Source organism: Somniosus microcephalus, unplaced genomic scaffold (assembly GCF_052327205.1).
Source record: "Somniosus microcephalus isolate GS21.2 unplaced genomic scaffold, FLI_Smic_1.0 unresolved_chr9, whole genome shotgun sequence".
Taxonomy (NCBI): Eukaryota; Metazoa; Chordata; class Chondrichthyes; order Squaliformes; family Somniosidae; genus Somniosus; species Somniosus microcephalus.
Genome location: NW_028225187.1, coordinates 3,472,810 through 3,499,627, shown reverse-complemented (window position 1 = coordinate 3,499,627; position 26,818 = coordinate 3,472,810). Strand labels below are relative to the sequence as shown.

General features: G+C 51.1%; 1 protein-coding gene across 1 annotated transcript in view; it reads right to left on the bottom strand.

Annotated features, from left to right (window-relative positions):
* LOC147084229 (NACHT, LRR and PYD domains-containing protein 3-like) overlaps positions 1-26,818 on the bottom strand; it is a 205,165-nt gene that overhangs the window by 165,334 nt on the left and 13,013 nt on the right. The window contains exons 2-3 of the mRNA XM_085979485.1: positions 8,496-8,667; positions 8,329-8,394 (exon numbers count right to left, since the gene is read on the bottom strand). Of these exons, the coding sequence (XP_085835611.1) occupies positions 8,329-8,394; positions 8,496-8,601 (172 nt within the window). The 5' untranslated portion in view covers positions 8,602-8,667. The remainder of the gene's footprint in view (positions 1-8,328; positions 8,395-8,495; positions 8,668-26,818) is intronic.

Here is a 26,818-nt window from a genome sequence, read left to right as displayed (position 1 = left end):
TCTAGGGCCACTTCCTTAAGTACCCTGGGATGTAGATTATCAGGCCCTGGGGATTTATCGGCCTTCAGTCCCATCAATTTTCCTAACACCATTTCCCTACAAATACATGTGTTGGTGTAGGGGTTACGGAGATCGGGTGGGATATGTGTCGGTGCAGGCTCGATGGGCCGAAATAGCCTCTATCTGCACTGTGTGGTTTCTATGATTTCTATGATTATTAATTCCCCCGATTCTCCCAAAACATGCGCTCTACTCGGAGCTCTGGCACGGCATGAGAGCCCGAGGTGGGCAGAGAAAACGCTTCAAGGACACCCTCAAAGCCTCCTTGAAAAAGTGTAACATCCCCACTGACACCTGGGAATCCCTGGCCCAAGACTGCACAAAGTGGAGGAGAAGCATCCGGAAAGGCGCCGAACACCTCGAGTCTCTTCGCCGGGAGCAAGCGGAAGCCAAGCACAGGCAGCGCAAGGAGCGCACGTCAACACAAGCACCCCACCCACCCGCCCCTTCAACCACCGTCTGCCCCACCTGTGACAGAGACTGTAGGTCCCGCATTGGACTCATCAGTCACCTGAGAACTCATTTTTAATGTGGAAGCAAGTCATCCACGGTTCTGAGGGACTGCCTAAGAAGACCTTATCGAAGGCCTTTTGAAATCATATCGTTATATTGTGTTTCAGAAATTGTGAACCCAGAATTTGCGGTCGGAATGACGGCGAACTGACAGCATTCGCCAAGATTCCTCCTTTGAGCTGACGGCAACTTTGGGATTTTGGCACATGAGCAGGTGCATGCGAAAATCCTGAAGTTGCGGACTTGTCAATGACAGCTCTGAAACTAGCTGTGCTGTGGCCCCCCACCCCCACCACCTGCCCCCACGGAGCCGGCAATCAGTGTCAATACCAGATCAGGGAAACTGAAGAGAGCTTCAGCTCTTCCACAGTATGTACACTGTCCAATTCCTCACAAAACGTGAGATAGAAAGGAATTGTTGAAACTGGGGAATTAAAGCGTTATTACTAGTAAACAACTGTTAAGGGTCTGGAAACTAATTTTACTTTTGCGCAGTGCGAAATTTGTGCATTTTAATAGAAATATTTGTTTTAAGAAAATTTTCAAAAGAAATATTTTAATGTTTGCCCATCTTTATATCAGGTTTGGTTTTCCCCCTTGAGAGCCCCAAGCTTTGTTTTGCTCTAACATTTTTAAATGTTATAATTTTAAGGGCTTGTTCACTTCCTTGTTCGCTGTCTGTGAGAATTCTGACTTTAGATTGGCTGCTTAGACAGTCTGTTGAGGTCACAACAGTTCACAAAAGGGAATCCCCATTAACTTCTGTTGATTTGAATTAAAGTTCAGAAAACCCAACGTTCTCGACACAGTGATCGCGAGAATCTAGTGCGTAGAAAACTTTGGGGCCAGACTCCTCCTGAGGGCCCCACCCTCACAGAAGCCAGTCTTCAGCCTATACAATTCACTCCAGATATCAAGAAACCGCACTGGATACAGCAAAGGCTATGGGCCCTGACAACAGCCCAGCTGTCGTACTGAAGACTTGTGCCCCAGAACTAGCCACCCCATCAGTCTACTCTCAATTATCAGCTAAGTGATGGAAGGTGTCATCGACAGTGCTATCAAGCGACACTTACTCACCAATAACCTGCTCACTGATGCCCAGTTTGGGTTCCGCCAAGACCACTCAGCTCCCAACCTCATTGCAGCCTTGGTCCAAACATGGACAAAGGAGCTGAATTCCAGAGGTGAGGTGAGAGTGACTGCCCTTGCCATCAAGGCAGCATTTGACCGAGTGTGGCATCAAGGAGCCCTAGTAAAACTGAAGTCAATGGGAATCGAGGGGAAAACTCTCCACTAGCTGTTCCGCGTTTCGGATCTGGAGCTGCGGCTGGAGTCACTGTGGAGCATCCGCGAAGCGGAGATCTACGTGGATAGCACGTTTAACGAGGTGGTCACACCGCAGGTAAAGGGTGCACAGGCAGAAAGGGAATGGGTGACCGCCAGGCAGAGTAAAAGAACTAGGAAGGTATTGCAGGAGTCCCCTGGGTCCATCTCCCTCTCCAACAGATTTTCCGCTTTGGATACTGCTGGGGGAGATGGTTTCTTAGGGGAATGCAGCAAGAGTCAAGTCTGCAGCACTACGAGTGGCTCAGCTGCACGGGGGGGGGGCGGTGGGGAAGAGGAAAAAGAGCGGGAGAGCAATACTGATAGGGGATTCTATCATAAGGGGAACACAGATGTTTCTGTGGCCACAGGCGTGACTCCAGGATGGTATGTTGCCTCCCTGGTGCCAGGGTCAAGGATGTCACTGAGCGGCAGCAGGACATTCTGAAGGGGGAGGGTGAACAGCCATAGGTCATGGTCCATATCGGTACTAACGACATAGGTAGAAAGAGGGACGAGGTCCTGCAAGCAGAATATAGGGAGCTAGGAAATAAATTACAAAGCAGGACCTCAAAGGTAGTCTCAGGATTACTCCCAGTGCCACGTGCGAGCAAGAGCAGAAATAGAATAGACCAGATGAATGTGTGGCTGGAGAGATGGTGTAGGAGGGAGGGATTTAAATTCCTGAGGCATTGGGACCGATTCTGGGGAAGGTGGGACCTGTACAAGCCGGACGGGTTACACCTCGGCAGAACCGGGACCAACATCCTCGCAGGGGGTTTCCTAGTGCTGTTGGGAAGGATTTAAACTAGTTTGTCAGGGGGCTGGGAAGCTAAGTGTGGGCCCAGAATGGGGAGAAACAAAGCTGGAAGCGCAAGTTAGAAAAGTAGTCAGCAAAACTAGTAGGGAGCAGAAACAAAGGCCAACAGTAAAGAGGGTCAAAGTGCAGAAAAATATTAAACAGGCAAAGTTGAAGGCACTTTATCTAAATGCATGTAGCATTCGCAACAAGGTGGATGAATTAATGGCACTAATAGAAGTAAATGGGTGCGATGTAATTGCCATTACAGAGACATGGTTGCAGGGTAACCAAAGCTGGGAACTGAATGTTCCAGGGTACTCAACATTTAGGAAGGACAGACAAAAAGGAAAAGGAGGCGCCGTAACGCTGTTAATAAGGGATGAGATTGGTACGGTGGAGATTAAAGATCTTGGCTCAGCAGATCGAGATGCAGAACTGGAATCAGTTTGGGTGGAGCTAAGAAACAGCAAAGGGTGGAAAACATTGGTGGGAGTTGTGTATAGGCCACCAAACAGTACTGGTAATGTAGGGCACAGTATCAATCAAGAAATTAGAAGTGCATGTAACAAGGGCAATACGGTAATCATGGGCGACTTTAATCTACATATTGACTGGGCAAATCAAAATACCACTAATGGTGTGGAGGACGAATTCTTGGAATGCACGCGAGATGGTTTCCTGGATCAGTATGTGGAGGAACCAACCAGGGAACAGGCTATTCTGGATCTGGTACTGTGTAATGAGAAAGGGCTAATCAATAATCTTGTGGTAAAGGGGCCTTTAGGGACAAGTGACCATAATATGATTGAATTTTACATTAAGTTTGAGTGATGTAGTCCAATCTGAAACTACGGTCTTCAATCTAAACAGAGGAAACTACAAGGGTACGAGGGACAAGTTGGCCATGGTAGATTGGGAGACTACGCTAAAAGGTATGAAGGTGGACATACAATGGCTAACATTTAAGACAATAATGCATAATTTGCAACATATATTCCTCTAGGGCAGACAAACCCAAAAGGAAAAGTGATCCAACCATGGCTAACAAAAGAAATTAAAGCCAGTATTAAGTCAAAGGAGGAAGCTTATAAAGTTGCCAGAAAAAGCGGTCAGCCTGAGGATTGGGATCTTTTTAGAAATCAGCAAAGGGGGACCAAGAAATTGATAAAAGGGAAAATGGAATATGAGCACAAACTAGTGAAAATATAAAAACGGATTGTAAAAGCTTCTATTAGGTATGTGAAAAGGAAAAGACTGGCAAAGGTAAATGTAGGTCCTTTACATTCAGACAGGAAAATTTATAATGGGGAATGAGGAAACGGCAGAGAAATTAAATAAATTCTTTGTTTCTGTCTTCACGGAGGAAGACACAAAAAACCTCCCAGAAATACAAGAAAACCAAGGGTGTAACGAGAATGAAGAACTTAAAGAAATTATTATTTGTAATAAAACAGTACTAGCAAAATTAATGGGACTAAAAGTCGATAAATCTCAAGGACCGGATGACCTACATCCTAGGGTTTTGAAAAAGGTGGCCATTGGGATAGTGGACGCATTGGTTGTCATCTTTGAGAATGTAACTAGTGGAGTAGACAAAGGGTAACCAGTAGATGTGATGTATTTTGATTTTCAGAAGGCCTTCGATAAGGTCGCACACAAGAGGTTGGTGAACAAAATTAGGGGGTATTATTGGGGGTAATCTACTAGCATGGATTGAGAATTGGTTAGCAGACAGAAAACAAAGAGTAGGGATAAACGTGTCTTTTTCAGGATGGCAGGCTGTGACTAGTGGGGTACCGCAAGGATCGGTGCTTGGGCTCCAGCTATTCACAATCTACATCAATGATTTGGATGAGGGGACTAAATGTAACATTTCCAAATTTGCTGATGATACAAAGCTAGGCGAAAGTATCAGTTGTGAAGAGGATGTGAAGAGGCTTCAAGGGGATCTTGACAGGCTCAGTTTCGTGGGTATTCGCTGGGCAACGAGCCCAACTCTATGCCAACAAATGTCCATTTCTAACAGATGGGTGCGATCTGTCGAGCAAAATATTGCCAGATTGCAAGTTCTGGGTTTTCGTGCATGCAGATAACTGAGGCATTGTCCTTCCCTCACATCCCACCAAGGATTAATGTTCGACTGTGTGAACAGCTGTAAATCTTCGGTGCATAGAATTTCAGTGTATCAGGATCCTGCCAGGTGTGTATGGGGTTTCACAGTGTATCAGGATCCTGCCCGGTGTGTATGGGGTTTCAGTGTATCAGGATCCTGCCAGGTGTGTATGGGGTTTCACAGTGTATCAGGATCCTGCCAGGTGTGTATGGGGTTTCAGTGTATCAGGATCCTGCCAGGTGTGTATGGGGTTTATCACAGTGTATCAGGATCCTGCCAGGTGTGTATGGGGTTTCACAGTGTATCAGGATCCTGCCAGGTGTGTATGGGGTTTATCACAGTGTATCAGGATCCTGCCAGGTGTGTATGGGGTTTCACAGTGTATCAGGATCCTGCCCGGTGTGTATGGGGTTTCAGTGTATCAGGATCCTGCCAGGTGTGTATGGGGTTTCACAGTGTATCAGGATCCTGCCAGGTGTGTATGGGGTTTCAGTGTATCAGGATCCTGCCAGGTGTGTATGGGGTTTATCACAGTGTATCAGGATCCTGCCAGGTGTGTATGGGGTTTCACAGTGTATCAGGATCCTGCCAGGTGTGTATGGGGTTTATCACAGTGTATCAGGATCCTGCCAGGTGTGTATGGGGTTTCACAGTGTATCAGGATCCTGCCAGGTGTGTATGGGGTTTCACAGTGTATCAGGGTCCTGCCAGGTGTGTATGGGGTTTCACAGTGTATCAGGATCCTGCCAGGTGTGTATGGGGTTTCACAGTGTATCAGGATCCTGCCAGGTGTGTATGTGGTTTCACAGTGTATCAGGATCCTGCCAGGTGTGTATGGGGTTCACAGTGTATCAGGATCCTGCCAGGTGTGTATGGGGTTTCACAGTGTATCAGGATCCTGCCAGGTGTGTATGGGGTTTCACAGTATATCAGGATCCTGCCAGGTGTGTATGGGGTTTCAGTGTATCAGGATCCTGCCAGGTGTGTATGGGGTTTCACAGTGTATCAGGATCCTGCCAGGTGTGTATGGGGTTTATCACGGTGTATCAGGATCCTGCCAGGTGTGTATGGGGTTTCACAGTGTATCAGGATCCTGCCAGGTGTGTATGGGGTTTCACAGTGTATCAGGATCCTGCCAGGTGTGTATGGGGTTTCACAGTGTATCAGGATCCTGCCAGGTGTGTATGTGGTTTCACAGTGTATCAGGATCCTGCCAGGTGTGTATGTGGTTTCACAGTGTATCAGGATCCTGCCAGGTGTGTATGGGGTTCACAGTGTATCAGGATCCTGCCAGGTGTGTATGGGGTTTCACAGTGTATCAGGATCCTGCCAGGTGTGTATGGGGTTTATCACAGTGTATTAGGATCCTGCCAGGTGTGTATGGGGTTTCAGTGTATCAGGATCCTGCCAGGTGTGTATGGGGTTTCACAGTGTATCAGGATCCTGCCAGGTGTGTATGGGGTTTCACAGTGTATCAGGATCCTGCCAGGTGTGTATGGGGTTTCACAGTGTATCAGGATCCTGCCAGGTGTGTATGGGGTTTCACAGTGTATCAGGATCCTGCCAGGTGTGTATGGGGTTTCAGTGTATCAGGATCCTGCCAGGTGTGTATGGGGTTTATCACAGTGTATTAGGATCCTGCCAGGTGTGTATGGGGTTTCACAGTGTATCAGGATCCTGCCAGGTGTGTATGGGGTTTCACAGTGTATCAGGGTCCTGCCAGGTGTGTATGGGGTTTCACAGTGTATCAGGATCCTGCCAGGTGTGTATGGGGTTTCACAGTGTATCAGGGTCCTGCCAGGTGTGTATGGGGTTTCACAGTGTATCAGGATCCTGCCAGGTGTGTATGGGGTTTCACAGTGTATCAGGATCCTGCCAGGTGTGTATGGGGTTTCACAGTGTATCAGGATCCTGCCAGGTGTGTATGTGGTTTCACAGTGTATCAGGATCCTGCCAGGTGTGTATGGGGTTCACAGTGTATCAGGATCCTGCCAGGTGTGTATGGGGTTTCACAGTGTATCAGGATCCTGCCAGGTGTGTATGGGGTTTCACAGTATATCAGGATCCTGCCAGGTGTGTATGGGGTTTCAGTGTATCAGGATCCTGCCAGGTGTGTATGGGGTTTCACAGTGTATCAGGATCCTGCCAGGTGTGTATGGGGTTTATCACGGTGTATCAGGATCCTGCCAGGTGTGTATGGGGTTTATCACGGTGTATCAGGATCCTGCCAGGTGTGTATGGGGTTTATCACGGTGTATCAGGATCCTGCCAGGTGTGTATGGGGTTTCACAGTGTATCAGGATCCTGCCAGGTGTGTATGGGGTTTCACAGTGTATCAGGATCCTGCCAGGTGTGTATGTGGTTTCACAGTGTATCAGGATCCTGCCAGGTGTGTATGTGGTTTCACAGTGTATCAGGATCCTGCCAGGTGTGTATGGGGTTCACAGTGTATCAGGATCCTGCCAGGTGTGTATGGGGTTTCTCACAGTGTATCAGGATCCTGCCAGGTGTGTATGGGGTTTATCACAGTGTATTAGGATCCTGCCAGGTGTGTATGGGGTTTCACAGTGTATCAGGATCCTGCCAGGTGTGTATGGGGTTTCACAGTGTATCAGGATCCTGCCAGGTGTGTATGGGGTTTCACAGTGTATCAGGATCCTGCCAGGTGTGTATGGGGTTTATCACAGTGTATTAGGATCCTGCCAGGTGTGTATGGGGTTTCACAGTGTATCAGGATCCTGCCAGGTGTGTATGGGGTTTCACAGTGTATCAGGATCCTGCCAGGTGTGTATGGGGTTTCACAGTGTATCAGGGTCCTGCCAGGTGTGTATGGGGTTTCACAGTGTATCAGGATCCTGCCAGGTGTGTATGGGGTTTCACAGTGTATCAGGATCCTGCCAGGTGTGTATGGGGTTCACAGTGTATCAGGATCCTGCCAGGTGTGTGTGGGGTTTCACAGTGTATCAGGATCCTGCCAGGTGTGTATGTGGTTTCACAGTGTATCAGGATCCTGCCAGGTGTGTATGGGGTTTCACAGTGTATCAGGATCCTGCCAGGTGTGTATGGGGTTTCACAGTGTATCAGGATCCTGCCAGGTGTGTATGGGGTTTCACAGTGTATCAGGGTCCTGCCAGGTGTGTATGGGGTTTCACCGTGTATCAGGATCCTGCCAGGTGTGTATGGGGTTTCACAGTGTATCAGGATCCTGCCAGGTGTGTATGGGGTTTCAGTGTATCAGGATCCTGCCAGGTGTAGGCAATGTACAGTCGGATTAACTGGAGCATACAAGACCTGCAAATTTACCAATAATTAAAAAATCGGCTTTATTTGTAAATTGAATCTATGCAGAACTTTTGTGGATTAATCACGAATCCAAATAATGTTCAATCCTATTCCCTGAGCCTTGGACCTTCTCATTCACAAATTCTGCCAACATTTAAACAAATCAGCTTGAGTCAAATATTTGGATTCTATAGTGAAATAAACGGTTTGAAATCTCCATTTCATCACTTACCTCTCAGGTGACTGGGTACTTCGGATAAACCTCGTGTGATGTTCATGTAATCAAATGGATCAGAACCTGTTTAAATCAATTAGCGTTCATGAAATCAGATCTGTGTAATATTATAGTGAAATCCTGTTTGAATCTGAATTTGAATTCAGTGTCTGAGTTTAACGTACCAAGTTCCTGCATTTCTTTCAGTATTTTGTCCAGCTTTGGTACCCCATACCGCATTTTCACAAAGGATTCCCACATCACTCTTCGGGCCTGAGAGCCTTTCTCCATCACCAGAGTTAGGAGAAGTTTGGAACTGTCTGCCCGGTTTCCCTTCTCCGCGAGCTCAGTGACTTCCTGCAAAGAATAGTAATGAATATATTGAGGAGCTGAGTGAAATATAAACACCGAGAATGTGAAGGAAAGGATCTGCTCAGTGATGGGATCTCCCAGTTGTTGAGCACAGGAAGCAGTCACTGTGCCGGGTTCTGATCCATTCTGAACATGGGCTGAATATTCTGTAAACATCTTGATTCAGTCATTAACGGCAAAGAAATTTGATGAATTATAGTTCTCGGAGAGTGAGGAATCACTGAGAGCAGTTTTAACGTGATTATTTGTCTCTGTCCTTCAGTGTCCAACATGACATCAGATTACTGACTGACAATATGATAGACTCCTTTCTCTCAGTTTTTCCTGCTGCTGCACTTTGTGATTTCCCGAGAAATAAAAAAGCAGCGAGTCAGAACTCTAGTGGCAGGGAAGGAACGAATCTGAAGTGAGAGAAACAGCTAGAAAACTGCCTGAGAAATTACACTGACTAATCGAAACAATCACTGTTGGTGTCGGGCTGGAGAATTGACCAATAAAAATAATGAAAAATTTAATCGCTTTCCCCCCCGGGTAATTGAAATGTCCGACACCCGTTATTTTACACATCCACTGCCGGTATGAAACCTCGGTAACCGGGAACAGATATCCAGCAATGGGGTTGGTGTAGTCAGGACTGTCATCATCAAAGATTACATTTATATAACACCTTTAATGCAGAAAAGAAAGCGTCGAAAGGCACTTCAGAGGTGCAATCAGACAATGGACACAGAGATGATGAGACGTCGAGAACGATAGCCTGTTGGTTATGTTACTGGACAAGTAATCCTGAGATAACGGTCCAAATATCATCGTGGACGTTTCATGAATTTGAATTCAAATTTGAAACATTTCAAAACAAAAAGCTGATATTAGTAAAGATTGTCGTAAAACCCAATGCCCTTTACGCCTGGTCTATACGCGACTCCAGTCCTTCACCAATGTGATGGCCTCTGAAATGGCCTAGAAAGCCTCTAGAAAGGATACAGAATAAAAAAAACGGGCGGACCGCTCGGCTTCTGCATTGGATTCGGACACGGCGCAGGAACACCCAGCCCAGTCAACCCTGCAAAGCCCTCCTCATTAACTCCTGGGGACTGGTGCCAAAGTAGGGAGAAGTGGACCACACATTAGTCAAGCAACTGTGTGACGTAGTGATACATTTAAAATCATAGTTATTAGGCAAAGTCACAGGATCCTCCATCAGCAGTCATCGGACAGGAGAGACCCACCAATGGTGGGGCGCAGTGATGTACCCTCAGATGCAAGTGTCCTTCGTGCCATTAACATTGACTCCAGAGCCAAGGAAATCTCATGCCTTCAGGTCAAACATGGGCAAGGAAACCTCCTGCTGATTACCACCTACCGCCCTCCCTCAGCCAATGAATCAGTACGCCTCTATTTTGAACACAACTTGGAGGAAGCACTAAAGGTGACAAAAGTTCCAGAATGTACAGTAGGTGTGAGATTTAGTGCAGAATTCCCCGGCATTTCAGTATCAAGAAACAAATGAATGAACTGGGCACAGCAAATGCTAAAGGTCCCGTCAATATTCTGGCTGTGGTGTTGAAGATCTGTGCTTTGGAACCAACCGCACATCTAGTGAAGTTGTTCCAGTATATCCACATCACTGGAATCTGCCCAACAATGTAGAGAATTGTCCAGGTATGTCCAGTCCACAAAGAGCAGGACAAATCCAACCCGATCAATTACCGCCCTATCAGCCTGCTCGCAATCATCATCAGAAAAGTGTTGGAAGGAGTTATAAACACTGCGATCAAGCAGCACTTCGTCACAAATAAGCTGCTCACCGAGGCTCAATTTGAGTTCCACCAGGACCAATCGACTCCAAACAAAGGACCAAAGAACTGAATTCCAGCTGTGAGGTGACAGTGACTGTGCTTGGCATCAAGGCAGTGTTCGGTGTGTGTGACACCATGGGGTGTGGTTATTGGAGGAGAATCGTCTCAGCACCAGGACATCACTGCAGGAGATCCTCGGGACAGTGTTCGACGTGTGTGACACCATGGAGTGTGGTTATTGGAGAATCGTCTCAGCACCAGGACATCACTGCAGGAGATCCTCGGGACAGTGTTCGACGTGTGTGGCACCATGGAGTGTGGTTATTGGAGAATCGTCTCAGCACCAGGACATCACTGCAGGAGATCCTCGGGACAGTGTTCGACGTGTGTGACACCATGGAGTGTGGTTATTGGAGAATCGTCTCAGCACCAGGACATCACTGCAGGAGATCCTCGGGACAGTGTTCGACGTGTGTGACACCATGGAGTGTGGTTATTGGAGAATCGTCTCAGCACCAGGACATCACTGCAGGAGATCCTCGGGACAGTGTTCGACGTGTGTGACACCATGGAGTGTGGTTATTGGAGAATCGTCTCAGCACCAGGACATCATTGCAGGAGTTCCTCGGGACAGTGTTCGACGTGTGTGGCACCATGGAGTGTGGTTATTGGAGAATCGTCTCAGCACCAGGACATCACTGCAGGAGATCCTCGGGTCAGTGTTCGATGTGTGTGGCACCATGGAGTGTGGTTATTGGAGAATCGTCTCAGCACCAGGACATCACTGCAGGAGTTCCTCGGGGCAGTGTTCGACGTGTGTGGCACCATGGAGTGTGGTTATTGGAGGAGAATCGTCTCAGCACCAGGACATCACTGCAGGAGATCCTCGGGACAGTGTTCGACGTGTGTGACACCATGGAGTGTGGTTATTGGAGAATCGTCTCAGCACCAGGACATCACTGCAGGAGATCCTCGGGGCAGTGTTCGACGTGTGTGGCACCATGGAGTGTGGTTATTGGAGGAGAATCGTCTCAGCACCAGGACATCACTGCAGGAGATCCTCGGGACAGTGTTCGACGTGTGTGGCACCATGGAGTGTGGTTATTGGAGAATCGTCTCAGCACCAGGACATCACTGCAGGAGATCCTCGGGACAGTGTTCGACGTGTGTGGCACCATGGAGTGTGGTTATTGGAGAATCGTCTCAGCACCAGGACATCACTGCAGGAGTTCCTCGGGACAGTGTTCGACGTGTGTGACACCATGGAGTGTGGTTATTGGAGAATCGTCTCAGCACCAGGACATCACTGCAGGAGATCCTCGGGACAGTGTTCGACGTGTGTGACACCATGGAGTGTGGTTATTGGAGAATCGTCTCAGCACCAGGACATCACTGCAGGAGTTCCTCGGGACAGTGTTCGACATGTGTGACACCATGGAGTGTGGTTATTGGAGAATCGTCTCAGCACCAGGACGTCACTGCAGGAGATCCTCGGGACAGTGTTCGACGTGTGTGACACCATGGGGTGTGGTTATTGGAGGAGAATCGTCTCAGCACCAGGACATCACTGCAGGAGATCCTTGGGTCAGTGTTCGACGTGTGTGACACCATGGAGTGTGGTTATTGGAGGAGAATCATCTCAGCACCAGGACATCACTGCAGGAGATCCTCGGGACAGTGTTCGACGTGTGTGGCACCATGGAGTGTGGTTATTGGAGGAGAATCATCTCAGCACCAGGACATCACTGCATCAGTTCCTCGGGACAGTGTTCGGCGTGTGTGACACCATGGAGTGTGGTTATTGGAGGCGAATCGTCTCAGCACCAGGACATCACTGCAGGAGTTCCTCGGGACAGTGTTCGACGTGTGTGGCACCATGGAGTGTGGTTATTGGAGGAGAATCATCTCAGCACCAGGACATCACTGCAGGAGTTCCTCGGGACAGTGTTCGACGTGTGTGACACCATGGAGTGTGGTTATTGGAGAATCGTCTCAGCACCAGGACATCACTGCAGGAGATCCTCGGGACAGTGTTCGACGTGTGTGGCACCATGGAGTGTGGTTATTGGAGGCGAATCGTCTCAGCACCAGGACATCACTGCAGGAGATCCTCGGGGCAGTGTTCGACGTGTGTGACACCATGGAGTGTGGTTATTGGAGGCGAATCGTCTCAGCACCAGGACATCACTGCAGGAGATGCTCGGGACAGTGTTCAACGTGTGTGACACCATGGAGTGTGGCTATTGGAGGAGAATCGTCTCAGCACCAGCACATCGCTGCAGGAGATCCTCGGGACAGTGTTCGACGTGTGTGACACCATGGAGTGTGGTTATTGGAGAATCATCTCAGCACCAGGACATCACTGCAGGAGATCCTCGGGACAGTGTTCGACGTGTGTGGCACCATGGAGTGTGGTTATTGGAGAATCGTCTCAGCACCAGGACATCACTGCAGGAGATCCTCGGGACAGTGTTCGACGTGTGTGGCACCATGGAGTGTGGTTATTGGAGAATCGTCTCAGCACCAGGACATCACTGCAGGAGATCTTCGGGGCAGTGTTCGACGTGTGTGACACCATGGAGTGTGGTTATTGGAGAATCGTCTCAGCACCAGGACATCACTGCAGGAGATCCTCGGGACAGTGTTCGACGTGTGTGACACCATGGAGTGTGGTTATTGGAGAATCGTCTCAGCACCAGGACATCACTGCAGGAGTTCCTCGGGACAGTGTTCGACGTGTGTGACACCATGGAGTGTGGTTATTGGAGGTGAATCGTCTCAGCACCAGGACATCACTGCAGGAGATCCTCGGGACAGTGTTCGTCGAGTGTGACACCATGGAGTGTGGTTATTGGAGGTGAATCGTCTCAGCACCAGGACATCACTGCAGGAGATCCTCGGGACAGTGTTCGACGTGTGTGACACCATGGAGTGTGGTTATTGGAGGTGAATCGTCTCAGCACCAGGACATCACTGCAGGAGATCCTCGGGACAGTGTTCGACGTGTGTGGCACCATGGAGTGTGGTTATTGGAGGAGAATCATCTCAGCACCAGGACATCACTGCATCAGTTTCTCGGGACAGTGTTTGACGTGTGTGACACCATGGAGTGTGGTTACTGGAGGAGAATCGTCTCCGCACCAGGACATCACTGCAGGAGATCCTTGGGACAGTGTTCGACGTGTGTGACACCATGGTGTGTGGTTATTGGAGAATCGTCTCAGCACCAGGACATCACTGCAGGAGATCCTCGGGACAGTGTTCAACGTGTGTGACACCATGGAGTGTGGTTATTGGAGAATCATCTCAGCACCAGGACATCACTGCAGGAGATCCTCGGGACAGTGTTCGACGTGTGTGGCACCATGGAGTGTGGTTATTGGAGAATCGTCTCAGCACCAGGACATCACTGCAGGAGATCCTCGGGACAGTGTTCGACGTGTGTGACACCATGGAGTGTGGTTATTGGAGAATCGTCTCAGCACCAGGACATCACTGCAGGAGCTCCTCGGGACAGTGTTCGACGTGTGTGGCACCATGGAGTGTGGTTATTGGAGACTCGTCTCAGCACCAGGACATCACTGCAGGAGATCCTCGGGACAATGTTCGACGTGTGTGACACCATGGAGTGTGGTTATTGGAGGAGAATCGTCTCTGTACCAGGACATCACTGCAGGAGTTCCTCGGGACAGTGTTCGACGTGTGTGGCACCATGGAGTGTGGTTATTGGAGAATCGTCTCAGCACCAGGACATCATTGCAGGGGATCCTTGGGACAGTGTTCGACGTGTGTGGCACCATGGAGTGTGGTTATTGGAGAATCGTCTCAGCACCAGGACATCACTGCAGGAGATCCTCGGGACAGTGTTCAACGTGTGTGGCACCATGGAGTGTGGTTATTGGAGAATCGTCTCAGCACCAGGACATCACTGCAGGAGTTCCTCGGGACAGTGTTCGACGTGTGTGGCACCATGGAGTGTGGTTATTGGAGACTCGTCTCAGCACCAGGACATCACTGCAGGAGATCCTCGGGACAATGTTCGACGTGTGTGACACCATGGAGTGTGGTTATTGGAGGAGAATCGTCTCTGTACCAGGACATCACTGCAGGAGTTCCTCGGGACAGTGTTCGACGTGTGTGGCACCATGGAGTGTGGTTATTGGAGAATCGTCTCAGCACCAGGACATCATTGCAGGGGATCCTTGGGACAGTGTTCGACGTGTGTGGCACCATGGAGTGTGGTTATTGGAGAATCGTCTCAGCACCAGGACATCACTGCAGGAGATCCTCGGGACAGTGTTCGACGTGTGTGGCACCATGGAGTGTGGTTATTGGAGAATCGTCTCAGCACCAGGACATCACTGCAGGAGATCCTCGGGACAGTGTTCGACGTGTGTGACACCATGGAGTGTGGTTATTGGAGAATCGTCTCAGCACCAGGACATCACTGCAGGAGATCCTCGGGACAGTGTTCGACGTGTGTGACACCATGGAGTGTGGTTATTGGAGAATCGTCTCAGCACCAGGACATCACTGCAGGAGTTCCTCGGGACAGTGTTCGACGTGTGTGGCACCATGGAGTGTGGTTATTGGAGGAGAATCGCCTCAGCACCAGGACATCACTGCAGGAGATCCTCGGGACAGTGTTCGACGTGTGTGGCACCATGGAGTGTGGTTATTGGAGAATCGTCTCAGCACCAGGACATCACTGCAGGAGATCCTCGGGACAGTGTTCGACGTGTGTGACACCATGGAGTGTGGTTATTGGAGAATCGTCTCAGCACCAGGACATCACTGCAGGAGATCCTCGGGGCAGTGTTCGACGTGTGTGACACCATGGAGTGTGGTTATTGGAGAATCATCTCAGCACCCGGACATCACTGCAGGAGATCCTCGGGACAGTGTTCGACGTGTGTGACACCATGGAGTGTGGTTATTGGAGGAGAATCGTCTCAGCACCAGGACATCACTGCAGGAGATCCTCGGGACAGTGTTCGACGTGTGTGACAACATGGAGTGTGGTTATTGGAGAATCGTCTCAGCACCAGGACATCACTGCAGGAGATCCTCGGGACAGTGTTCGACGTGTGTGGCACCATGGAGTGTGGTTATTGGAGAACCGTCTCAGCACCAGGACATCACTGCAGGAGATCCTCGGGACAGTGTCCGACGTGTGTGGCACCATGGAGTGTGGTTATTGGAGAATCATCTCAGCACCAGGACATCACTGCAGGAGCTCCTCGGGACAGTGTTCGACGTGTGTGGCACCATGGAGTGTGGTTATTGGAGAATCGTCTCAGCACCAGGACATCACTGCAGGAGATCCTCGGGACAGTGTTCGACGTGTGTGACACCATGGAGTGTGGTTATTGGAGAATCGTCTCAGCACCAGGACATCACTGCAGGAGATCCTCGGGACAGTGTTCAACCTGTGTGGCACCATGGAGTGTGGTTATTGGAGGAGAATCGTCTCAGCACCAGGACATCACTGCAGGAGATCCTCGGGACAGTGTTCGACGTGTGTGGCACCATGGAGTGTGGTTATTGGAGAATCGTTTCAGCACCAGGACATCACTGCAGGAGATCCTCGGGACAGTGTTCGACGTGTGTGACACCATGGAGTGTGGTTGTTGGAGAATCGTCTCAGCACCAGGACATCACTGCAGGAGTTCCTCGGGACAGTGTTCGACGTGTGTGACACCATGGAGTGTGGTTATTGGAGAATCGTCTCAGCACCAGGACATCACTGCAGGAGATCCTCGGGACAGTGTTCGACGTGTGTGACACCATGGAGTGTGGTTATTGGAGAATCGTCTCAGCACCAGGACATGACTGCAGGAGTTCCTCGGGACAGTGTTCGACGTGTGTGACACCATGGAGTGTGGTGATTGGAGAATCGTCTCAGCACCAGGACATCACTGCAGGAGATCCTCGGGACAGTGTTCGACGTGTGTGACACCATGGAGTGTGGTTATTGGAGAATCGTCTCAGCACCAGGACATCACTGCAGGAGATCCTCGGGACAGTGTTCGACGTGTGTGGCACCATGGAGTGTGGTTATTGGAGAATCGTCTCAGCACCAGGACATCACTGCAGGAGATCCTCGGGACAGTGTTCGACGTGTGTGGCACCATGGAGTGTGGTTATTGGAGAATCGTCTCAGCACCAGGACATCACTGCAGGAGATCCTCGGGACAGTGTTCGACGTGTGTGGCACCATGGAGTGTGGTTATTGGAGGAGAATCGTCTCAGCACCAGGACATCACTGCAGGAGATCCTCGGGACAGTGTTCGACGTGTGTGACACCATGGAGTGTGGTTATTGGAGAATCGTCTCAGCACCAGGACATCACTGCAGGAGTTCCTCGGGACAGTGTTCGACGTGTGTGACACCATGGAGTGTGGTTATTGGAGGTGAATCGTCTCAGCACCAGGACATCACTGCAGGAGATCCTTGGGACAGTGTTCGACGTGTGTGACACCATGGAGTGTGGTTATTGGAGAATCGTCTCAGCACCAGGACATCACTGCAGGAGATCCTCGGGACAGTGTTCGACGTGTGTGACACCATGGAGTGTGGTTATTGGAGGAGAATCGTCTCAGCACCAGGACATCACTGCAGGAGATCCTCGGGACAGTGTTCGACGTGTGTGACACCATGGAGTGTGGTTATTGGAGAATCATCTCAGCACCAGGACATCACTGCAGGAGATCCTCGGGACAGTGTTCGGTGTGTGTGACACCATGGAGTGTGGTTATTGGAGAATCATCTCAGCACCAGGACATCACTGCAGGAGATCCTCGGGACAGTGTTCGACGTGTGTGGCACCATGGAGTGTGGTTATTGGAGAATCGTCTCAGCACCAGGACATCACTGCAGGAGTTCCTCGGGACAGTGTTCGACGTGTGTGACACCATGGAGTGTGGTTATTGGAGGAGAATCGTCTCAGCACCAGGACATCACTGCAGGAGATCCTCGGGACAGTGTTCGACGTGTGTGACACCATGGAGTGTGGTTATTGGAGAATCGTCTCAGCACCAGGACATCACTGCAGGAGATCCTCGGGACAGTGTTCGACGTGTGTGACACCATGGAGTGTGGTTATTGGAGGAGAATCGTCTCTGTACCAGGACATCACTGCAGGAGTTCCTCGGGACAGTGTTCGACGTGTGTGGCACCATGGAGTGTGGTTATTGGAGAATCGTCTCAGCACCAGGACATCACTGCAGGAGATCCTCGGGACAGTTTTCGACGTGTGTGACACCATGGAGTGTGGTTATTGGAGGAGAATCGTCTCTGTACCAGGACATCACTGCAGGAGTTCCTCGGGACAGTGTTCGGCGTGTGTGACACCATGGAGTGTGGTTATTGGAGAATCATCTCAGCACCAGGACATCACTGCAGGAGATCCTCGGGACAGTGTTCGACGTGTGTGACACCATGGAGTGTGGTTATTGGAGAATCGTCTCAGCACCAGGACATCACTGCAGGAGATCATCGGGACAGTGTTCGACGTGTGTGGCACCATGGAGTGTGGTTATTGGAGAATCGTCTCAGCACCAGGACATCACTGCAGGAGATCCTCGGGACAGTGTTCGACGTGTGTGGCACCATGGAGTGTGGTTATTGGAGCTGAATCATCTCAGCACCAGGTCATCACTGCAGGAGTTCCTCGGGACAGTGTTCGACGTGTGTGGCACCATGGAGTGTGGTTATTGGAGAATCGTCTCAGCACCAGGACATCACTACAGGAGATCCTCGGGACAGTGTTCGACGTGTGTGGCACCATGGAGTGTGGTTATTGGAGAATCGTCTCAGCACCAGGACATCACTGCAGGAGATCCTCGGGACAGTGTTCGACGTGTGTGACACCATGGAGTGTGGTTATTGGAGAATCGTCTCAGCACCAGGACATCACTACAGGAGATCCTCGGGACAGTGTTCGACGTGTGTGACACCATGGAGTGTGGTTATTGGAGAATCGTCTCAGCACCAGGACATCACTGCAGGAGTTCCTCGGGACAGTGTTCGACGTGTGTGACACCATGGAGTGTGGTTATTGGAGGTGAATCGTCTCAGCACCAGGACATCACTGCAGGAGATCCTCGGGACAGTGTTCGTCGAGTGTGACACCATGGAGTGTGGTTATTGGAGGTGAATCGTCTCAGCACCAGGACATCACTGCAGGAGATCCTCGGGACAGTGTTCGACGTGTGTGACACCATGGAGTGTGGTTATTGGAGGAGAATCATCTCAGCACCAGGACATCACTGCAGGAGATCCTCGGGACAGTGTTCGACGTGTGTGGCACCATGGAGTGTGGTTATTGGAGGAGAATCATCTCAGCACCAGGACATCACTGCATCAGTTTCTCGGGACAGTGTTTGACGTGTGTGACACCATGGAGTGTGGTTACTGGAGGAGAATCGTCTCCGCACCAGGACATCACTGCAGGAGATCCTTGGGACAGTGTTCGACGTGTGTGACACCATGGAGTGTGGTTATTGGAGAATCGTCTCAGCACCAGGACATCAGTGCAGGAGTTCCTCGGGGCAGTGTTCAACGTGTGTGACACCATGGAGTGTGGTTATTGGAGAATCATCTCAGCACCAGGACATCACTGCAGGAGATCCTCGGGACAGTGTTCGACGTGTGTGGCACCATGGAGTGTGGTTATTGGAGAATCGTCTCAGCACCAGGACATCACTGCAGGAGATCCTCGGGACAGTGTTCGACGTGTGTGACACCATGGAGTGTGGTTATTGGAGAATCGTCTCAGCACCAGGACATCACTGCAGGAGCTCCTCGGGACAGTGTTCGACGTGTGTGGCACCATGGAGTGTGGTTATTGGAGACTCGTCTCAGCACCAGGACATCACTGCAGGAGATCCTCGGGACAATGTTCGACGTGTGTGACACCATGGAGTGTGGTTATTGGAGGAGAATCGTCTCTGTACCAGGACATCACTGCAGGAGTTCCTCGGGACAGTGTTCGACGTGTGTGGCACCATGGAGTGTGGTTATTGGAGAATCGTCTCAGCACCAGGACATCATTGCAGGGGATCCTTGGGACAGTGTTCGACGTGTGTGGCACCATGGAGTGTGGTTATTGGAGAATCGTCTCAGCACCAGGACATCACTGCAGGAGATCCTCGGGACAGTGTTCAACGTGTGTGGCACCATGGAGTGTGGTTATTGGAGAATCGTCTCAGCACCAGGACATCACTGCAGGAGTTCCTCGGGACAGTGTTCGACGTGTGTGGCACCATGGAGTGTGGTTATTGGAGACTCGTCTCAGCACCAGGACATCACTGCAGGAGATCCTCGGGACAATGTTCGACGTGTGTGACACCATGGAGTGTGGTTATTGGAGGAGAATCGTCTCTGTACCAGGACATCACTGCAGGAGTTCCTCGGGACAGTGTTCGACGTGTGTGGCACCATGGAGTGTGGTTATTGGAGAATCGTCTCAGCACCAGGACATCATTGCAGGGGATCCTTGGGACAGTGTTCGACGTGTGTGGCACCATGGAGTGTGGTTATTGGAGAATCGTCTCAGCACCAGGACATCACTGCAGGAGATCCTCGGGACAGTGTTCGACGTGTGTGGCACCATGGAGTGTGGTTATTGGAGAATCGTCTCAGCACCAGGACATCACTGCAGGAGATCCTCGGGACAGTGTTCGACGTGTGTGGCACCATGGAGTGTGGTTATTGGAGAATCGTCTCAGCACCAGGACATCACTGCAGGAGATCCTCGGGACAGTGTTCGACGTGTGTGACACCATGGAGTGTGGTTATTGGAGAATCGTCTCAGCACCAGGACATCACTGCAGGAGATCCTCGGGACAGTGTTCGACGTGTGTGACACCATGGAGTGTGGTTATTGGAGAATCGTCTCAGCACCAGGACATCACTGCAGGAGTTCCTCGGGACAGTGTTCGACGTGTGTGGCACCATGGAGTGTGGTTATTGGAGAATCGTCTCAGCACCAGGACATCACTGCAGGAGATCCTCGGGACAGTGTTCGACGTGTGTGACACCATGGAGTGTGGTTATTGGAGAATCGTCTCAGCACCAGGACATCATTGCAGGAGATCCTCGGGACAGTGTTCGACGTGTGTGGCACCATGGAGTGTGGTTATTGGAGGAGAATCGTCTCAGCACCAGGACATCACTGCAGGAGATCCTCGGGACAGTGTTCGACGTGTGTGGCACCATGGAGTGTGGTTATTGGAGGAGAATCGCCTCAGCACCAGGACATCACTGCAGGAGATCCTCGGGACAGTGTTCGACGTGTGTGGCACCATGGAGTGTGGTTATTGGAGAATCGTCTCAGCACCAGGACATCACTGCAGGAGATCCTCGGGACAGTGTTCGACGTGTGTGACACCATGGAGTGTGGTTATTGGAGAATCGTCTCAGCACCAGGACATCACTGCAGGAGATCCTCGGGGCAGTGTTCGACGTGTGTGACACCATGGAGTGTGGTTATTGGAGAATCATCTCAGCACCCGGACATCACTGCAGGAGATCCTCGGGACAGTGTTCGACGTGTGTGACACCATGGAGTGTGGTTATTGGAGGAGAATCGTCTCAGCACCAGGACATCACTGCAGGAGATCCTCGGGACAGTGTTCGACGTGTGTGACAACATGGAGTGTGGTTATTGGAGAATCGTCTCAGCACCAGGACATCACTGCAGGAGATCCTCGGGACAGTGTTCGACGTGTGTGGCACCATGGTGTGTGGTTATTGGAGAATCGTCTCAGCACCAGGACATCACTGCAGGAGATCCTCGGGACAGTGTTCAACCTGTGTGGCACCATGGAGTGTGGTTATTGGAGGAGAATCGTCTCAGCACCAGGACATCACTGCAGGAGATCCTCGGGACAGTGTTCGACGTGTGTGGCACCATGGAGTGTGGTTATTGGAGAATCGTTTCAGCACCAGGACATCACTGCAGGAGATCCTCGGGACAGTGTTCGACGTGTGTGACACCATGGAGTGTGGTTATTGGAGAATCGTCTCAGCACCAGGACATCACTGCAGGAGTTCCTCGGGACAGTGTTCGACGTGTGTGACACCATGGAGTGTGGTTATTGGAGAATCGTCTCAGCACCAGGACATCACTGCAGGAGATCCTCGGGACAGTGTTCGACGTGTGTGACACCATGGAGTGTGGTTATTGGAGAATCGTCTCAGCACCAGGACATCACTGCAGGAGATCCTCGGGACAGTGTTCGATGTGTGTGACACCATGGAGTGTGGTTATTGGAGAATCGTCTCAGCACCAGGACATCACTGCAGGAGTTCCTCGGGGCAGTGTTCGACGTGTGTGACACCATGGAGTGTGGTTATTGGAGAATCGTCTCAGCACCAGGACATCACTGCAGGAGATCCTCGGGACAGTGTTCGACGTGTGTGGCACCATGGAGTGTGGTTATTGGAGAATCGTCTCAGCACCAGGACATCACTGCAGGAGATCCTCGGGACAGTGTTCGACGTGTGTGGCACCATGGAGTGTGGTTATTGGAGAATCGTCTCAGCACCAGGACATCACTGCAGGAGATCCTCGGGACAGTGTTCGACGTGTGTGGCACCATGGAGTGTGGTTATTGGAGAATCGTCTCAGCACCAGGACATCACTGCAGGAGATCCTCGGGACAGTGTTCGACGTGTGTGGCACCATGGAGTGTGGTTATTGGAGAATCGTCTCAGCACCAGGACATCACTGCAGGAGATCCTCGGGACAGTGTTCGACGTGTGTGACACCATGGAGTGTGGTTATTGGAGAATCGTCTCAGCACCAGGACATCACTGCAGGAGTTCCTCGGGACAGTGTTCGACGTGTGTGACACCATGGAGTGTGGTTATTGGAGGAGAATCGTCTCAGCACCAGGACATCACTGCAGGAGATCCTCGGGACAGTGTTCGACGTGTGTGACACCATGGAGTGTGGTTATTGGAGAATCGTCTCAGCACCAGGACATCACTGCAGGAGATCCTCGGGACAGTGTTCGACGTGTGTGACACCATGGAGTGTGGTTATTGGAGGAGAATCGTCTCTGTACCAGGACATCACTGCAGGAGTTCCTCGGGACAGTGTTCGACGTGTGTGGCACCATGGAGTGTGGTTATTGGAGAATCGTCTCAGCACCAGGACATCACTGCAGGAGATCCTCGGGACAGTTTTCGACGTGTGTGACACCATGGAGTGTGGTTATTGGAGGAGAATCGTCTCTGTACCAGGACATCACTGCAGGAGTTCCTCGGGACAGTGTTCGGCGTGTGTGACACCATGGAGTGTGGTTATTGGAGAATCATCTCAGCACCAGGACATCACTGCAGGAGATCCTCGGGACAGTGTTCGACGTGTGTGACACCATGGAGTGTGGTTATTGGAGAATCGTCTCAGCACCAGGACATCACTGCAGGAGATCATCGGGACAGTGTTCGACGTGTGTGGCACCATGGAGTGTGGTTATTGGAGAATCGTCTCAGCACCAGGACATCACTGCAGGAGATCCTCGGGACAGTGTTCGACGTGTGTGGCACCATGGAGTGTGGTTATTGGAGCTGAATCATCTCAGCACCAGGTCATCACTGCAGGAGTTCCTCGGGACAGTGTTCGACGTGTGTGGCACCATGGAGTGTGGTTATTGGAGAATCGTCTCAGCACCAGGACATCACTACAGGAGATCCTCGGGACAGTGTTCGACGTGTGTGGCACCATGGAGTGTGGTTATTGGAGAATCGTCTCAGCACCAGGACATCACTGCAGGAGATCCTCGGGACAGTGTTCGACGTGTGTGACACCATGGAGTGTGGTTATTGGAGAATCGTCTCAGCACCAGGACATCACTACAGGAGATCCTCGGGACAGTGTTCGACGTGTGTGGCACCATGGAGTGTGGTTATTGGAGAATCGTCTCAGCACCAGGACATCACTGCAGGAGATCCTCGGGGCAGTGTTCGACGTGTGTGACACCATGGAGTGTGGTTATTGGAGAATCGTCTCAGCACCAGGACATCACTACAGGAGATCCTCGGGACAGTGTTCGACATGTGTGACACCATGGAGTGTGGTTATTGGAGAATCGTCTCAGCACCAGGACATCACTGCAGGAGATCCTCGGGTCAGTGTTCGACGTGTGTGACACCATGGAGTGTGGTTATTGGAGAATCGTCTCAGCACCAGGACATCACTGCAGGAGATCCTCGGGACAGTGTTCGACGTGTGTGACTCCATTGCCTGTGGTTATTGGAGAATCGTCTCAGCACCCGGACATCACTGCAGGAGATCCTCGGGACAGTGTTCGACGTGTGTGGCACCATGGAGTGTGGTTATTGGTGAATCGTCTCAGCACCAGGACATCACTGCAGGAGATCCTCGGGACAATGTTCGACGTGTGTGACACCATGGAGTATGGTTATTGGAGAATCGTCTCAGCACCCGGACATCACTGCAGGAGATCCTCGGGACAGTGTTCGACATGTGTGGCACCATGGAGTGTGGTTATTGGAGGAGAATCGTCTCAGCACCAGGACATCACTGCAGGAGATCCTCGGGACAGTGTTCGACGTGTGTGGCACCATGGAGTGTGGTTATTGGAGGAGAATCGTCTCAGCACCAGGACATCACTGAAGGAGTTCCTCGGGACAGTGTTCGACGTGTGTGGCACCATGGAGTGTGGTTATTGGAGAATCGTCTCAGCACCAGGACATCACTGCAGGAGATCCTCGGGACAGTGTTCGACGTGTGTGACACCATGGAGTGTGGTTATTGGAGAATCGTCTCAGCACCAGGACATCACTGCAGGGGATCCTCGGGACAGTGTTCGACGTGTGTGACACCATGGAGTGTGGTTATTGGAGAATCGTCTCAGCACCAGGACATCACTGCAGGAGATCCTCGGGACAGTGTTCGACGTGTGTGACACCATGGAGTGTGGTTATTGGAGAATCGTCTCAGCACCAGGACATCACTGCAGGAGTTCCTCGGGACAGTGTTCGACGTGTGTGACACCATGGAGTGTGGTTATTGGAGAATCGTCTCAGCACCAGGACATCACTGCAGGAGATCCTCGGGACAGTGTTCGACGTGTGTGGCACCATGGAGTGTGGTTATTGGAGAATCGTCTCAGCACCAGGACATCACTGCAGGAGATCCTCGGGACAGTGTTCGACGTGTGTGGCACCATGGAGTGTGGTTATTGGAGAATCGTCTCAGCACCCGGACATCACTGCAGGAGATCCTCGGGACAGTGTTCGACGTGTGTGGCACCATGGAGTGTGGTTATTGGAGAATCGTCTCAGCACCAGGACATCACTGCAGGAGATCCTCGGGACAGTGTTCGACGTGTGTGACACCATGGAGTGTGGTTATTGGAGGAGAATCGTCTCAGCACCAGGACATCACTGCAGGAGATCCTCGGGACAGTGTTCGACGTGTGTGGCACCATGGAGTGTGGGTATTGGAGAATCGTCTCAGCACCAGGACATCACTGCAGGAGTTCCTCGGGACAGTGTTCGACGTGTGTGACACCATGGAGTGTGGTTATTGGAGGAGAATCGTCTCAGCACCAGGACATCACTGCAGGAGATCCTCGGGACAGTGTTCGACGTGTGTGACACCATGGAGTGTGGTTATTGGAGAATCGTCTCAGCACCAGGACATCACTGCAGGAGATCCTCGGGACAGTGTTCGACGTGTGTGACACCATGGAGTGTGGTTATTGGAGAATCATCTCAGCACCAGGACATCACTGCAGGAGATCCTCGGGACAGTGTTCGACGTGTGTGACACCATGGAGTGTGGTTATTGGAGGAGAATCGTCTCAGCACCAGGACATCACTGCAGGAGATCCTCGGGACAGTGTTCGACGTGTGTGACACCATGGAGTGTGGTTATTGGAGAATCGTCTCAGCACCAGGACATCACTGCAGGAGTTCCTCGGGACAGTGTTCGACGTGTGTGACACCATGGAGTGTGGTTATTGGAGAATCGTCTCAGCACCAGGACATCACTGCAGGAGATCCTCGGGACAGTGTTCGACGTGTGTGGCACCATGGAGTGTGGTTATTGGAGAATCGTCTCAGCACCAGGTCATCACTGCAGGAGTTCCTCGGGACAGTGTTCGACGTGTGTGACACCATGGAGTGTGGTTATTGGAGGAGAATCGTCTCAGCACCAGGACATCACTGCAGGAGATCCTCGGGACAGTGCTCGACGTGTGTGACACCATGGAGTGTGGTTATTGGAGAATCGTCTCAGCACCAGGACATCACTGCAGGAGTTCCTCGGGACAGTGTTCGACGTGTGTGACACCATGGAGTGTGGTTATTGGAGAATCGTCTCAGCACCAGGACATCACTGCAGGAGATCCTCGGGACAGTGTTCGACGTGTGTGACACCATGGAGTGTGGTTATTGGGGAATCGTCTCAGCACCAGGACATCACTGCAGGAGATCCTCGGGACAGTGTTCGACGTGTGTGGCACCATGGAGTGTGGTTATTGGAGAATCGTCTCAGCACCAGGACATCACTGCAGGAGATCCTCAGGACAGTGCTCGACGTGTGTGACACCATGGAGTGTGGTTATTGGAGAATCGTCTCAGCACCAGGACATCACTGCAGGAGATCCTCGGGACAGTGTTCGACGTGTGTGACACCATGGAGTGTGGTTATTGGAGAATCGTCTCAGCACCAGGACATCACTGCAGGAGATCCTCGGGGCAGTGTTCGACGTGTGTGACACCATGGAGTGTGGTTATTGGAGAATCGTCTCAGCACCAGGACATCACTGCCGGAGATCCTCGGGACAGTGTTCGACGTGTGTGGCACCATGGAGTGTGGTTATTGGAGAATCGTCTCAGCACCAGGACATCACTACAGGAGATCCTCGGGACAGTGTTCGACGTGTGTGGCACCATGGAGTGTGGTTATTGGAGGAGAATCGTCTCAGCACCAGGACATCACTACAGGAGTTCCTCGGGGCAGTGTTCGACGTGTGTGACACCATGGAGTGTGGTTATTGGAGAATCGTCTCAGCACCAGGACATCACTGCAGGAGATCCTCGGGACAGTGTTCGACGTGTGTGACACCATGGAATGTGGTTATTGGAGGAGAATCGTCTCAGCACCAGGACATCACTGCAGGAGATCCTCGGGGCAGTGTTCGACGTGTGTGGCACCATGGGGTGTGGTTATTGGAGAATCGTCTCAGCACCAGGACATCACTGCAGGAGATCCTCGGGACAGTGTTCGACGTGTGTGGCACCATGGAGTGTGGTTATTGGAGAATCATCTCAGCACCAGGACATCACTGCAGGAG